General features: G+C 39.4%; 1 protein-coding gene across 2 annotated transcripts; it reads left to right on the top strand.

Moving 5' to 3' along the window:
* The first annotated feature begins 1,510 nt into the window (after positions 1-1,510).
* On the top strand, positions 1,511-8,244 carry LOC145485730 (uncharacterized). Of its 2 annotated transcripts, none has more exons than XM_081464350.1 (2): positions 1,511-6,811; positions 7,735-8,244. In XM_081464350.1, exon 1 carries the CDS (start codon positions 1,944-1,946, stop codon positions 4,020-4,022), a length of 2,079 nt encoding a protein of 692 aa, XP_081320476.1. In that variant the 5' UTR covers positions 1,511-1,943; the 3' UTR covers positions 4,023-6,811; positions 7,735-8,244. The 2 variants fall into 2 exon arrangements, with proteins under 2 accessions (XP_081320476.1, XP_081320477.1); XM_081464351.1 differs by having other exon boundaries at positions 7,072-8,244.
* The last annotated feature ends 8,289 nt before the right edge of the window (positions 8,245-16,533 follow it).

Genomic DNA, 16,533 nt, shown 5'->3' with positions numbered 1-16,533 from the left:
CGAGACCGCCTTACGCGCATCGACGGTAATTTGGACCAACTTTGGCTAAATTTGTCGGAACGTCAGGGATATTTTCCCGTCCCAGGGACTGTAAACGAGCTGGTGATGGCCTTGGTTTTCAGTGAAATGGCCAGAGGAAAAATATTCGAACGCTCGGTTTCGAGCTTCTAGGGCGAGATATAGCCTCACTTCATTTTAAGACTGATAGAGTAGCCGAGACTGCCTTGCGCGCATCTTGATTTTGACCAACTTTGGCTCGATTTTGCGGAACTTCGGGGATATTTTCCAGTCCCAGGGACTCTAAAGTAGCTGGTGATGGCCTTGGTTTTTAGTAGAATGGACAGAGGAAAATATTTGAACGCTCGATCTCGAGCTTCTAGGTTGAAATTTAGCCCCAGGTCACTTTATTTTAATCCTGATTGAGTAGCCGAGACCGCCTTACGGGCATAGGGATGTTGACCAACTTTGACTCGATTTGCCGGAACTTGGTGGATATTTTCTAGTCACATGGACTCTAAACTTAACTTGTGATGGCCTGGGTTTTAGTGAAATGGACAGAGGAAAAATATTTGAACGCTCGGTTTCGAGGTTCTAGGCCGAAAGATAGCTCCACGTCACTTCATTTAAGGACTGATTGAGTAGCCGAGACCGCCTTATGAGCATCGTGATTTTGACCAATTTTGGCTCGATTTCCTGGAGCTTTTCGGATATTTTCCAGTCCCAGGGACTCTAAACTAATTCGTGATGGCCTGGGTTTTTAGTGAAATGGAGAGAGAAAAATATTTGAACGCTCGGTTTCGAGCTTCTAGGCCAAAATATAGCCCCACTTTATTTTAAGACTGATAGAGTAGCCGAGACCGCCTTACGTGCATTGTGATTTTGATCACCTTTGGCTCGATTATTTTCCAGTCCCAGGGACTTCAAACTAACTTGTGATGGCCTTGATTTTCAGTGAAATGGACAGAGGAAAAATATTTGAACGTTTGGTTTTGAGCTTCTAGGCCGAATTATAGCCCCACTTCATTTTAAGACTGAAAGAATAGCCGAGACCACCTTACGCGCATCGTGATTTTGACCAATTTTGGCTCGATATGCCGGAACTTTGATGATATTTTCCAGTCCCAGGGACTCTAAACTTCATCGTGATAGCCTTGGTTTTCAGTGACATGGATGGAGGTAAAACTATCGCACGCTCGCTTTGGAGCTAATTTCTAGCGCCAAAATAGCCCCACTTAATTTTAAGAGTGAAAAAGGTAGCGAAGACCGACTTACACGCATCGTGATTTTGACCAACTTTGGCTCGATTTCCCGGAACTTGGGGGATATTGTCCAGTCCCAGGGACTCTATACTAACTTCTGATGGCCTTGGGTTGCAGTGAAATGGACAAGGAAAAACAATTGAACGCTCGGTTGAGCAACTATGGGTTGATATCCAGAACTTGGATCATATTTCCCAGTACCCGGGACTCTAAACTGGCACGTGATAGCCTTGGTTTGCAGGGAAATCGTCAGGGGAAAAATTATTGCACGCTCGGTTTCGAGCTTACAGATTTGTGCTCGGTGAAAGGAGTGCCTACTACTTGACTCACCTTTCACGAGTTAATGTTCGCTTTATCACTATGGTAACGAAGGAAATTGAGTTTCCTTCTTGTGGGCTAGTGAAAACTCCGAAATATATCACATTTGCGCGAGTGGAGCATAGCGTACACAACTCTGTGGCGCACAGATGAATGAAGTAGGATTTTGGTTTCCAAAAACTAACAGACCTCTCTTTCCCCCCACAGGTAACTTTCCAAAGTCAGTACTCTGTTTCCGAAGAAATAATCCCAATCCAACAGCGGAAAATCGAACCAGTATCATGCTATGGAAGTCTTCACTTCGTCTTCGTTGAGGTCTGCGATAAACTATTTCCTAACATTCCTAAAAGTACGATTAAAAGTCGCATGAGAAATCTTGGTCTTAAGCTGTTGAAGGCGCCTCAAGAAATTCAGAACAAGTTGAGAACTGCTAGACCTTACTTGGCCTGTTACAAATTCCTCTCGCTGATTTCCAAACGAGACGTTGTCATTCTTGAAGCTTATCACGATTCACGCGAAGAAAGAAAGGAAAACTCTAAAAAACTGTATGGACCTTTCTTAAGTAATCTTAGTGATAGTAGCGATACTAACTACACACACGGGGGAGGACAAAATCAGAACGTAGGGGACATTTTTTTAAGGGATAATGTAGAGTCCACTATGCCTCCCATAAAACATGGGTTAAGTACCAATTTCTTAGTAGAAAATCTCTTGAATTCTTCTCCGGGAAGTTTAGCCGTAGAAAAGCCAATGACTGGGTTTTCAGAATCACAGGAACAAATAGTCGATGAGCACATTTCGACAGACTCGGAACCCGAGTCAAGTTATTCCTCGGACAGCGATACCAATTTCGAGTCCTCACCGGACGAAGAAAGCGCTGGCGAACAAGATTATGGCATTGTCGAGCTGTTTCATAAAAAAGATATAGATATAGATTGCTTCCCCGACGTCGTTAAACGTGTGAGTGAAATGAAGGAATTCTTTCAATCAGACTTCAATTTTAAGCGCAGACAGTCCAAACTGTCGGATGTCACGTGGGCGAAAACTTTGGAACGGTTAGTGATCTTTTTGGCTTATTGTTCGCGCACGTTGAAGCTAGACATTCGATTGGAATTGGTGGAAAATATGAATATCGTGGAATCCTTTATCAAGCACATAAAGCATAGCCGGCGAGTTAAGAACAACACTGCTGCCCTTTATGTAATGTCCTTCATAAAGGTTGCGAAATTCCTGCATGCAAACGAGAGTCGCGGAAATTATGACGCAGTGGATAGCATTAGTGATCTTCGCGCCCTTCAGAACCAACTCCTCAGAGAGCATGCTGTTTTGGAATCCACCAAAGAACCTGAGAAGAGAAGGCTGTTTTGGCCGCAATTTCAAGAATTAACCCGTTCCCTTCATCAACAATTCGAAGACGAACTCGATGTGCGACAGAAAGCACGTCTGCACATGAATTTCACACTATTGCTACTTTTTGCGATAAATCCAGGCCGTGCTAAAGAGTTCAGAACCCTTCGCATCGTTACAGATATCCCAGAGAACGAAGTTGATGAAATCGTCGGGAAGCTACCGAACGGAGAGAACTTTATGGTGTTTGCGAAAAACGGAGTCACCCGTCTCGTCGAGAAAGGTTACAAAACGGTGAAAAGATACGGCCCGAATGTCATAGAAATGAGCGAATTTCATTTCGTGGATTTTCATGTTAAGCGTTACGTCGAACGGTCGCGACTAAAGCTCATACCCCGGGGCTGTAGTCATGACTTTTTTTTTGTCAACAACCGAGGCTCATTTTTTAAATCACCGGGATCTTTCTCCAGTTACTTGGCGAAAATCTTTCGGGAGAATCTCGGCTTTCACTGCACAATGAACGAAATGCGACACGCATTGGTGGAAAACTTTAGGTCTAGCAAAGAAAGTTCCGATGTACAGCTGGCAGAAAGCTTAGCTCGTGTCTGTAAGCACAGTTTGCGCACTCAAATGCAGGTCTACGACAAAAGAAGTCAACAGGAAAGAACGAAACGCGCATTGCACTACCTTAATCAATCAGCAGTTAACGCCATAGTGGACGACGTTCCAGGTACATCTTGCAATGTTGACGACGAAGTCGAGGATGATTCATCAGGGGAAGAACGTGATCTACCCGCTCCTGGAGAAATATGCGCTCTTATACCGGCTGATGCACGAGCTAAATCGCCCGAGATATTCTTGGCTAAGGTTTTAAAGTACAGCGCAGATGGTCAGAGCGTGCGCTTGGCGTGGCTAAAGCAAATAGAAGGCAAGCCAAACCACTACAAGTTTCAGGTTGGCCATTCGGTCTGGGAGGAGAAGGTTTCGAGTCTCATCTACCCACTGGATGTCACTTATAAGCGAGACGAAGGCAGTTATGAGCTTCGGAGTGCCAATAAAGAGATTTATCAACAACTGAAGTCAGCTGTTTCTGTCTAACATCGCATCGAAAATCATTTTCTAGTCATTTTCAGAGAAAAATGATTTAAAAAAAACGTTTTCAAATCATTTTTAGAGTCGTTATAGCAATGTTGACACATAACAGCATGATTCCGTTGACTCTATCCGTTACATCTGAAGTTATAAAAACGAGCAATAGCTATATCTGTGTGATGCTTTTTTTTCAAATTTAGCTGCCTAAATTTTTTTTCAAACCTCGTTAATGAAAACAGAAATAACTTGCATTTGCACTGAATGGAACTCCATTCGTGTCAAATGAGCTTTACGGATTGCTCGCTGCACTAAAAACTTAAGTCAAAAACTGGCATATGGCGCTGAATTGAACGCCATTCGCGTCAAATAAGCCGTGTACGGATTTCTCGCTGTTCTGAAAATCCAAGTCAAAACATGCATGTTCCATTTACCCACGAAATGTCGTGTCAAATCGAGGGTTGCCTGGGATCGTCGGGAGAAACCAAGAGATTTTCTAAGTTATAATACTGCGTTTCCTTAAACTAGCGTCCTGAACATTAATTTCAAATTTCGCCTTTTCGACTGGATCTTGACATCGCCCAAGGCATTGAACGTTAAGTCGACTAACATTTTAGAGGCGGTTGTTATTAGGGCACCTAATTAAGGAAATAGGGAATTAAACTCAGTTGGCGTTTAATTAGAAAACTCTGTTGATTCTCGTCTGAATGTATACAGAAAACAGTTCTGCTGTCCAAAATTTTCTTTGTTTTGTTTGTGATTCAGAGGCAATTAATAATTGGTAATTTCTGATAGAGACCCGAGGACGTACATTGCAATAGGCAATTTATAGAGGGTACCCTGTCGGAATATTAATTCTGATACCTTTTGGTTTCTTTGAGAAGCCATTACTGCCACTGAGCAGAGAAATATTGAGTTAGAGTTTTTTAGGTGAATCTACAAAATTCAGACCCGCAATGGGTAAAAAGCGCAAAAATGTCCAAAGAGATCAACAACGTTTGCAAACTTTTCTGCAAACAAAGTGTTTGATTTGTTACACTCCGGGGCCACTGGCTTCTCGTAGACTTCCTTGTTGCAAGGTTTTTATGCACGAGAGCTGTTTGCTAAAATGTTTTCAGCATGCGAGTACCAGTAAAAGAAAATGCCCCCATTGTAGACAGGAAATTTATCCCATTAATAAGGGCGAACTCGAACCTTCGTGCATTCCGGAGGGAGTTTTCTTATTTCGGTTAGAATTTGAAACGTTCGTTGCTAAGTCTCCTGCTCAAATAGCAGATGAATTATGGGATTTCTTGCCTAACCTAGTACCTCCACCTGGTTGGTCAGACTATCGAAGAATGTGGAGAAGATAAGGAGCTCATTATGAAGAGCTTTAAATTGTCAACTCTTTTTTACACTTTTTAGAATATTTTCCAATATATTATCAAGCAACTTAGCTTCTTTATATAAGTTTAAATACTTTAGTACTGAGTCCTTTTAAACGTTTCGTAGTTTTGTTATTAATAGACTTTCTGGCATGTATATCCATTATATAGCTATTATAATCAAGCGCGTTTGAGTTTGATATGTGCTTATAGTCTGATGACGGAGATGCTCGAACGATTTCTGTATGATCTAGATAAACTAAAACGAAGCAATTTGATTTGTTTCGTGAACGGAGTTAACGGCGCGAGGTCTTTCTTATTGGTTAATCAAATATAGTTCTCTCCGTCTATAATGAAACAGATTGCGAAAACTCGGGAAAACCGCCAGTGTTTTTCCAGGCCATACAGAAATCGCTCTTTAAACTTTTCTTGTTCTCATCATAATTATAGAAATGTGCCCAATGATCAACATTTTGTTTTTCAACACGGCCTGGAGATTAATCAAAAAGGTTTTCATTATTGAGTCGGCTGAGACTGTCTTTTTAAGACGGTCCATTTCGGTTTTTATTGTCATTTTAACGCTTATCTTTTGTTAACAATTGTCGCGTTCTGAACTACGCGCCACAGGAAATCTGTTATCGTTGTTATTAAAGCAAATGGGTTTTAGATAGCGACAAGAATTCATCTGTTGATCATAGGGTCACTACGTTTTTTACTTAGAGAAGACGTAGTATTAGATAGCTTTAGCATTGTTATCTTATCTTTGTTGTCTGCAATGTAAAGGTTACTGAGTTCAAGGAATTAAATTGTGTTGAAAGGACAATTTGTATTAGCAATTTTTGTAAACTTTTCAGGACAGTAATTACATTTAACCTGTGAAATGGGGTAACGCGGTCTTGAACACCTTTGTTCCAGTACCCCCGTTTCAGTTCCGGAAGTTGTCCACTCATGATTCTAGCACAACACCCAGGGGACAAAAAAGCTGTGGAAACACTCGCTTGCGGCTCGCCTTCCCACAGCATTTCTCGTTCTCCCAAACTTCCTCTGGTGTTTCTATAACTCGACAGAAACACGGTACATGTTTTCTATTTCTTGAATGTTACTTGTATGTACCTATATGTTACTCGTATGTATTCGTACGTTACTCGTATGTACTCGTATGTTCTCGTATGTTCTCGTATGTTACTCGCATGTATTCGTATGGTCCTTTCATATCACGTGATCAAACCACATGGGGTCAACAGTCGTGCAACATGGCGGAACGTAACGAAGATTTGCGAAAAGTTTTTCGCTCTTTGAAGTGCGGTACGGAAGCTGGCTAGTATATTTGAGTGTCCTAAGTACGCTAAGTTTCCCTTTTTGCTATCAAAGAGAAATGACTTGAGTCGCAGAGAAGTGGACGGTCGATCTACGTTGAATCACGCAATGAGAAAGGTATTCTTAATAGCCTTGTAATAATTGCTATTTCAGTTACGTTTTTTAATTTTCATCCGACTTTTTTACTTGGTAATGCTATCGTCACATCAGTAAGAATTGACCGTAAAACAAACAAAGCTGTTAGGTCAATGGATGGACTTTATTTTGGTGTTTCTCACCAAAGACAGATTTATAGATTACACCACAACACTTCAATGAAAATTATTGAGAAACATTAATCCCAAATGAATCGCGTACGCGATTCATTTGCTCATTAGTTATGCATAGGGCATGTCCAGGCGTCTCCAAGGAAGTTGAGTGGTACTGGACCTCGATTTCTAGGCATTGTGCTTTAATACAATTGTCAAATTCGAGCTAGATCTTCGTTTATATAAAGAGCGAATTTTTATCTTAGCGATATTGACATTTGCGGGTGAGATCGTAACATTTATTAAGTATAGAAACATATCTTTTAGCATAGCGATGTTTCGAATTATTCATTATGCCCCCATATTATTATTTCCCGAATTTTAAGTATAATTTTGGTCTCTTGCTTTTTTTTCTGTGAACACTGAGTGATGGTGTAGTGTAGCACATCAAAACATTCTAACAACTTGGTCAACTGAAATCTTCGAAATTACTCTGATGTGCAGTTTATACCAGTTTTTATTCAGTATTATTTCATAGCAAACTAAAGATTCTTACCGACCGAAAGGTAACTTTGTCACTTGTCTTTCATACCCACATACCTTTGTCACTTTCATACTGATTTGTGGGTGTTAAAAATTATACTAAGCATGAACTTTTCAAGCTGGTAATTCTTATCAGTTAATTAATATACTTATTGTATATATTTTAGGTTTCAAACAAAATCCTAACAGATCCTTTCATCCTTTCATCCATAATGAGAGCTGATCACTGTACATATCTTTATTCCCCAGGGTCCTTATGGATGCCAGCCTCATTGCTGAATGGGCTACCCTGGTAAAATAAAGTTCCTTCCTTACTTTCGTAAATGACCCACTAGCTTTGTACCTTTAAAAACTATTGTTTTATAATAAAGGCTGATTGACTGATTAATTGTCTATAAATCTGCAGCTGTTAACTTAGTTACAACACTATACACACTCCAAGTCACAACTCTAGGTTCCACTCGTGGCTCTTCCACAGATTGACTAAACTACATGAGCTTGTAGTATTGACCAAAATAAAACTTAATCTCGGAAAACGAATTCCACTCTAACAAGCAGCTCAGAGACTGAACCATTAATTTCCAAGTCACTGAAAAAGTCATGTCTGTCAATTCTAACCATGAGAAGGCACGTGCAATGTATGTCCAGAGAATTTCTTAGTTAATCAACAATAGCAGTAGTAATAGTTTTTAACCTACTCATAGATTTTCATATTTCCATCTTTTAACTAGGTTTTTTTATTCTTTTTAATCATATGCAATTGTAAGAGCATTGAGCATTCTCAATGTGCAATGAGAACCTTTTTATTATTTTAATTATTATTATTATTCACACTAGATGTCTGGAGAATTTCTTAGTTAATCAGACCTTATTTCATGCCAAATGCAGTCAGACAGCTTATTAAGGAGTGAATTTATTCTCATTTGAACTCTTAAGAAAGTTGAGAAGTGACTCTTGGATGCCTCTTAATAGGATCTTAGTTTATTCTCAGTGAATTTATTCTCATTTGAACTCTTCATAGAAAGTTGAGAAGTGAATCTGGGATGCCTCTTTTTTAATAGGGCCCGGGGTGCAGGATCAAACCTCCAGACATGCCTTTTATTGTACATGCCATGCGGGTTTGAAGCCTTAATTTTCAAGTCAGCGCGTGTGATAGATGTCTGGAGAATTTCTTAGTTAATCAGACCTTATTTCATGCCAAATGCAGTCAGACAGCTTATTAAGGAGTGAATTTATTCTCATTTGAACTCTTAAGAAAGTTGAGAAGTGACTCTTGGATGCCTCTTAATAGGATCTTAGTTTATTCTCAGTGAATTTATTCTCATTTGAACTCTTCATAGAAAGTTGAGAAGTGAATCTGGGATGCCTCTTTTTTAATAGGGCCCGGGGTGCAGGATCAAACCTCCAGACATGCCTTTTATTGTACATGCCATGCGGGTTTGAAGCCTTAATTTTCAAGTCAGCGCGTGTGATAGATGTCTGGAGAATTTCTTAGTTAATCAGACCTTATTTCATGCCAAATGCAGTCAGACAGCTTATTAAGGAGTGAATTTATTCTCATTTGAACTCTTAAGAAAGTTGAGAAGTGACTCTTGGATGCCTCTTAATAGGATCTTAGTTTATTCTCAGTGAATTTATTCTCATTTGAACTCTTCATAGAAAGTTGAGAAGTGAATCTGGGATGCCTCTTTTTTAATAGGGCCCGGGGTGCAGGATCAAACCTCCAGACATGCCTTTTATTGTACATGCCATGCGGGTTTGAAGCCTTAATTTTCAAGTCAGCGCGTGTGATAGATGTCTGGAGAATTTCTTAGTTAATCAGACCTTATTTCATGCCAAATGCAGTCAGACAGCTTATTAAGGAGTGAATTTATTCTCATTTGAACTCTTAAGAAAGTTGAGAAGTGACTCTTGGATGCCTCTTAATAGGATCTTAGTTTATTCTCAGTGAATTTATTCTCATTTGAACTCTTCATAGAAAGTTGAGAAGTGAATCTGGGATGCCTCTTTTTTAATAGGGCCCGGGGTGCAGGATCAAACCTCCAGACATGCCTTTTATTGTACATGCCATGCGGGTTTGAAGCCTTAATTTTCAAGTCAGCGCGTGTGATAGATGTCTGGAGAATTTCTTAGTTAATCAGACCTTATTTCATGCCAAATGCAGTCAGACAGCTTATTAAGGAGTGAATTTATTCTCATTTGAACTCTTAAGAAAGTTGAGAAGTGACTCTTGGATGCCTCTTAATAGGATCTTAGTTTATTCTCAGTGAATTTATTCTCATTTGAACTCTTCATAGAAAGTTGAGAAGTGAATCTGGGATGCCTCTTTTTTAATAGGGCCCGGGGTGCAGGATCAAACCTCCAGACATGCCTTTTATTGTACATGCCATGCGGGTTTGAAGCCTTAATTTTCAAGTCAGCGCGTGTGATAGATGTCTGGAGAATTTCTTAGTTAATCAGACCTTATTTCATGCCAAATGCAGTCAGACAGCTTATTAAGGAGTGAATTTATTCTCATTTGAACTCTTAAGAAAGTTGAGAAGTGACTCTTGGATGCCTCTTAATAGGATCTTAGTTTATTCTCAGTGAATTTATTCTCATTTGAACTCTTCATAGAAAGTTGAGAAGTGAATCTGGGATGCCTCTTTTTTAATAGGGCCCGGGGTGCAGGATCAAACCTCCAGACATGCCTTTTATTGTACATGCCATGCGGGTTTGAAGCCTTAATTTTCAAGTCAGCGCGTGTGATAGATGTCTGGAGAATTTCTTAGTTAATCAGACCTTATTTCATGCCAAATGCAGTCAGACAGCTTATTAAGGAGTGAATTTATTCTCATTTGAACTCTTAAGAAAGTTGAGAAGTGACTCTTGGATGCCTCTTAATAGGATCTTAGTTTATTCTCAGTGAATTTATTCTCATTTGAACTCTTCATAGAAAGTTGAGAAGTGAATCTGGGATGCCTCTTTTTTAATAGGGCCCGGGGTGCAGGATCAAACCTCCAGACATGCCTTTTATTGTACATGCCATGCGGGTTTGAAGCCTTAATTTTCAAGTCAGCGCGTGTGATAGATGTCTGGAGAATTTCTTAGTTAATCAGACCTTATTTCATGCCAAATGCAGTCAGACAGCTTATTAAGGAGTGAATTTATTCTCATTTGAACTCTTAAGAAAGTTGAGAAGTGACTCTTGGATGCCTCTTAATAGGATCTTAGTTTATTCTCAGTGAATTTATTCTCATTTGAACTCTTCATAGAAAGTTGAGAAGTGAATCTGGGATGCCTCTTTTTTAATAGGGCCCGGGGTGCAGGATCAAACCTCCAGACATGCCTTTTATTGTACATGCCATGCGGGTTTGAAGCCTTAATTTTCAAGTCAGCGCGTGTGATAGATGTCTGGAGAATTTCTTAGTTAATCAGACCTTATTTCATGCCAAATGCAGTCAGACAGCTTATTAAGGAGTGAATTTATTCTCATTTGAACTCTTAAGAAAGTTGAGAAGTGACTCTTGGATGCCTCTTAATAGGATCTTAGTTTATTCTCAGTGAATTTATTCTCATTTGAACTCTTCATAGAAAGTTGAGAAGTGAATCTGGGATGCCTCTTTTTTAATAGGGCCCGGGGTGCAGGATCAAACCTCCAGACATGCCTTTTATTGTACATGCCATGCGGGTTTGAAGCCTTAATTTTCAAGTCAGCGCGTGTGATAGATGTCTGGAGAATTTCTTAGTTAATCAGACCTTATTTCATGCCAAATGCAGTCAGACAGCTTATTAAGGAGTGAATTTATTCTCATTTGAACTCTTAAGAAAGTTGAGAAGTGACTCTTGGATGCCTCTTAATAGGATCTTAGTTTATTCTCAGTGAATTTATTCTCATTTGAACTCTTCATAGAAAGTTGAGAAGTGAATCTGGGATGCCTCTTTTTTAATAGGGCCCGGGGTGCAGGATCAAACCTCCAGACATGCCTTTTATTGTACATGCCATGCGGGTTTGAAGCCTTAATTTTCAAGTCAGCGCGTGTGATAGATGTCTGGAGAATTTCTTAGTTAATCAGACCTTATTTCATGCCAAATGCAGTCAGACAGCTTATTAAGGAGTGAATTTATTCTCATTTGAACTCTTAAGAAAGTTGAGAAGTGACTCTTGGATGCCTCTTAATAGGATCTTAGTTTATTCTCAGTGAATTTATTCTCATTTGAACTCTTCATAGAAAGTTGAGAAGTGAATCTGGGATGCCTCTTTTTTAATAGGGCCCGGGGTGCAGGATCAAACCTCCAGACATGCCTTTTATTGTACATGCCATGCGGGTTTGAAGCCTTAATTTTCAAGTCAGCGCGTGTGATAGATGTCTGGAGAATTTCTTAGTTAATCAGACCTTATTTCATGCCAAATGCAGTCAGACAGCTTATTAAGGAGTGAATTTATTCTCATTTGAACTCTTAAGAAAGTTGAGAAGTGACTCTTGGATGCCTCTTAATAGGATCTTAGTTTATTCTCAGTGAATTTATTCTCATTTGAACTCTTCATAGAAAGTTGAGAAGTGAATCTGGGATGCCTCTTTTTTAATAGGGCCCGGGGTGCAGGATCAAACCTCCAGACATGCCTTTTATTGTACATGCCATGCGGGTTTGAAGCCTTAATTTTCAAGTCAGCGCGTGTGATAGATGTCTGGAGAATTTCTTAGTTAATCAGACCTTATTTCATGCCAAATGCAGTCAGACAGCTTATTAAGGAGTGAATTTATTCTCATTTGAACTCTTAAGAAAGTTGAGAAGTGACTCTTGGATGCCTCTTAATAGGATCTTAGTTTATTCTCAGTGAATTTATTCTCATTTGAACTCTTCATAGAAAGTTGAGAAGTGAATCTGGGATGCCTCTTTTTTAATAGGGCCCGGGGTGCAGGATCAAACCTCCAGACATGCCTTTTATTGTACATGCCATGCGGGTTTGAAGCCTTAATTTTCAAGTCAGCGCGTGTGATAGATGTCTGGAGAATTTCTTAGTTAATCAGACCTTATTTCATGCCAAATGCAGTCAGACAGCTTATTAAGGAGTGAATTTATTCTCATTTGAACTCTTAAGAAAGTTGAGAAGTGACTCTTGGATGCCTCTTAATAGGATCTTAGTTTATTCTCAGTGAATTTATTCTCATTTGAACTCTTCATAGAAAGTTGAGAAGTGAATCTGGGATGCCTCTTTTTTAATAGGGCCCGGGGTGCAGGATCAAACCTCCAGACATGCCTTTTATTGTACATGCCATGCGGGTTTGAAGCCTTAATTTTCAAGTCAGCGCGTGTGATAGATGTCTGGAGAATTTCTTAGTTAATCAGACCTTATTTCATGCCAAATGCAGTCAGACAGCTTATTAAGGAGTGAATTTATTCTCATTTGAACTCTTAAGAAAGTTGAGAAGTGACTCTTGGATGCCTCTTAATAGGATCTTAGTTTATTCTCAGTGAATTTATTCTCATTTGAACTCTTCATAGAAAGTTGAGAAGTGAATCTGGGATGCCTCTTTTTTAATAGGGCCCGGGGTGCAGGATCAAACCTCCAGACATGCCTTTTATTGTACATGCCATGCGGGTTTGAAGCCTTAATTTTCAAGTCAGCGCGTGTGATAGATGTCTGGAGAATTTCTTAGTTAATCAGACCTTATTTCATGCCAAATGCAGTCAGACAGCTTATTAAGGAGTGAATTTATTCTCATTTGAACTCTTAAGAAAGTTGAGAAGTGACTCTTGGATGCCTCTTAATAGGATCTTAGTTTATTCTCAGTGAATTTATTCTCATTTGAACTCTTCATAGAAAGTTGAGAAGTGAATCTGGGATGCCTCTTTTTTAATAGGGCCCGGGGTGCAGGATCAAACCTCCAGACATGCCTTTTATTGTACATGCCATGCGGGTTTGAAGCCTTAATTTTCAAGTCAGCGCGTGTGATAGATGTCTGGAGAATTTCTTAGTTAATCAGACCTTATTTCATGCCAAATGCAGTCAGACAGCTTATTAAGGAGTGAATTTATTCTCATTTGAACTCTTAAGAAAGTTGAGAAGTGACTCTTGGATGCCTCTTAATAGGATCTTAGTTTATTCTCAGTGAATTTATTCTCATTTGAACTCTTCATAGAAAGTTGAGAAGTGAATCTGGGATGCCTCTTTTTTAATAGGGCCCGGGGTGCAGGATCAAACCTCCAGACATGCCTTTTATTGTACATGCCATGCGGGTTTGAAGCCTTAATTTTCAAGTCAGCGCGTGTGATAGATGTCTGGAGAATTTCTTAGTTAATCAGACCTTATTTCATGCCAAATGCAGTCAGACAGCTTATTAAGGAGTGAATTTATTCTCATTTGAACTCTTAAGAAAGTTGAGAAGTGACTCTTGGATGCCTCTTAATAGGATCTTAGTTTATTCTCAGTGAATTTATTCTCATTTGAACTCTTCATAGAAAGTTGAGAAGTGAATCTGGGATGCCTCTTTTTTAATAGGGCCCGGGGTGCAGGATCAAACCTCCAGACATGCCTTTTATTGTACATGCCATGCGGGTTTGAAGCCTTAATTTTCAAGTCAGCGCGTGTGATAGATGTCTGGAGAATTTCTTAGTTAATCAGACCTTATTTCATGCCAAATGCAGTCAGACAGCTTATTAAGGAGTGAATTTATTCTCATTTGAACTCTTAAGAAAGTTGAGAAGTGACTCTTGGATGCCTCTTAATAGGATCTTAGTTTATTCTCAGTGAATTTATTCTCATTTGAACTCTTCATAGAAAGTTGAGAAGTGAATCTGGGATGCCTCTTTTTTAATAGGGCCCGGGGTGCAGGATCAAACCTCCAGACATGCCTTTTATTGTACATGCCATGCGGGTTTGAAGCCTTAATTTTCAAGTCAGCGCGTGTGATAGATGTCTGGAGAATTTCTTAGTTAATCAGACCTTATTTCATGCCAAATGCAGTCAGACAGCTTATTAAGGAGTGAATTTATTCTCATTTGAACTCTTAAGAAAGTTGAGAAGTGACTCTTGGATGCCTCTTAATAGGATCTTAGTTTATTCTCAGTGAATTTATTCTCATTTGAACTCTTCATAGAAAGTTGAGAAGTGAATCTGGGATGCCTCTTTTTTAATAGGGCCCGGGGTGCAGGATCAAACCTCCAGACATGCCTTTTATTGTACATGCCATGCGGGTTTGAAGCCTTAATTTTCAAGTCAGCGCGTGTGATAGATGTCTGGAGAATTTCTTAGTTAATCAGACCTTATTTCATGCCAAATGCAGTCAGACAGCTTATTAAGGAGTGAATTTATTCTCATTTGAACTCTTAAGAAAGTTGAGAAGTGACTCTTGGATGCCTCTTAATAGGATCTTAGTTTATTCTCAGTGAATTTATTCTCATTTGAACTCTTCATAGAAAGTTGAGAAGTGAATCTGGGATGCCTCTTTTTTAATAGGGCCCGGGGTGCAGGATCAAACCTCCAGACATGCCTTTTATTGTACATGCCATGCGGGTTTGAAGCCTTAATTTTCAAGTCAGCGCGTGTGATAGATGTCTGGAGAATTTCTTAGTTAATCAGACCTTATTTCATGCCAAATGCAGTCAGACAGCTTATTAAGGAGTGAATTTATTCTCATTTGAACTCTTAAGAAAGTTGAGAAGTGACTCTTGGATGCCTCTTAATAGGATCTTAGTTTATTCTCAGTGAATTTATTCTCATTTGAACTCTTCATAGAAAGTTGAGAAGTGAATCTGGGATGCCTCTTTTTTAATAGGGCCCGGGGTGCAGGATCAAACCTCCAGACATGCCTTTTATTGTACATGCCATGCGGGTTTGAAGCCTTAATTTTCAAGTCAGCGCGTGTGATAGATGTCTGGAGAATTTCTTAGTTAATCAGACCTTATTTCATGCCAAATGCAGTCAGACAGCTTATTAAGGAGTGAATTTATTCTCATTTGAACTCTTAAGAAAGTTGAGAAGTGACTCTTGGATGCCTCTTAATAGGATCTTAGTTTATTCTCAGTGAATTTATTCTCATTTGAACTCTTCATAGAAAGTTGAGAAGTGAATCTGGGATGCCTCTTTTTTAATAGGGCCCGGGGTGCAGGATCAAACCTCCAGACATGCCTTTTATTGTACATGCCATGCGGGTTTGAAGCCTTAATTTTCAAGTCAGCGCGTGTGATAGATGTCTGGAGAATTTCTTAGTTAATCAGACCTTATTTCATGCCAAATGCAGTCAGACAGCTTATTAAGGAGTGAATTTATTCTCATTTGAACTCTTAAGAAAGTTGAGAAGTGACTCTTGGATGCCTCTTAATAGGATCTTAGTTTATTCTCAGTGAATTTATTCTCATTTGAACTCTTCATAGAAAGTTGAGAAGTGAATCTGGGATGCCTCTTTTTTAATAGGGCCCGGGGTGCAGGATCAAACCTCCAGACATGCCTTTTATTGTACATGCCATGCGGGTTTGAAGCCTTAATTTTCAAGTCAGCGCGTGTGATAGATGTCTGGAGAATTTCTTAGTTAATCAGACCTTATTTCATGCCAAATGCAGTCAGACAGCTTATTAAGGAGTGAATTTATTCTCATTTGAACTCTTAAGAAAGTTGAGAAGTGACTCTTGGATGCCTCTTAATAGGATCTTAGTTTATTCTCAGTGAATTTATTCTCATTTGAACTCTTCATAGAAAGTTGAGAAGTGAATCTGGGATGCCTCTTTTTTAATAGGGCCCGGGGTGCAGGATCAAACCTCCAGACATGCCTTTTATTGTACATGCCATGCGGGTTTGAAGCCTTAATTTTCAAGTCAGCGCGTGTGATAGATGTCTGGAGAATTTCTTAGTTAATCAGACCTTATTTCATGCCAAATGCAGTCAGACAGCTTATTAAGGAGTGAATTTATTCTCATTTGAACTCTTAAGAAAGTTGAGAAGTGACTCTTGGATGCCTCTTAATAGGATCTTAGTTTATTCTCAGTGAATTTATTCTCATTTGAACTCTTCATAGAAAGTTGAGAAGTGAATCTGGGATGCCTCTTTTTTAATAGGGCCCGGGGTGC

The sequence above is a fragment of the Orbicella franksi genome, chromosome 4 (assembly GCF_964199315.1).
Source record: "Orbicella franksi chromosome 4, jaOrbFran1.1, whole genome shotgun sequence".
Classification (NCBI taxonomy): Eukaryota; Metazoa; Cnidaria; class Anthozoa; order Scleractinia; family Merulinidae; genus Orbicella; species Orbicella franksi.
This window is presented reverse-complemented; position numbering and strand designations above follow the sequence as displayed.

Bases quoted from the DNA above. Each gene is read 5' to 3' on its own strand.
- LOC145485730 (XM_081464350.1), top strand. From the start codon at position 1,944: ATGAGAAATCTTGGTCTTAAGCTGTTGAAGGCGCCTCAAGAAATTCAG.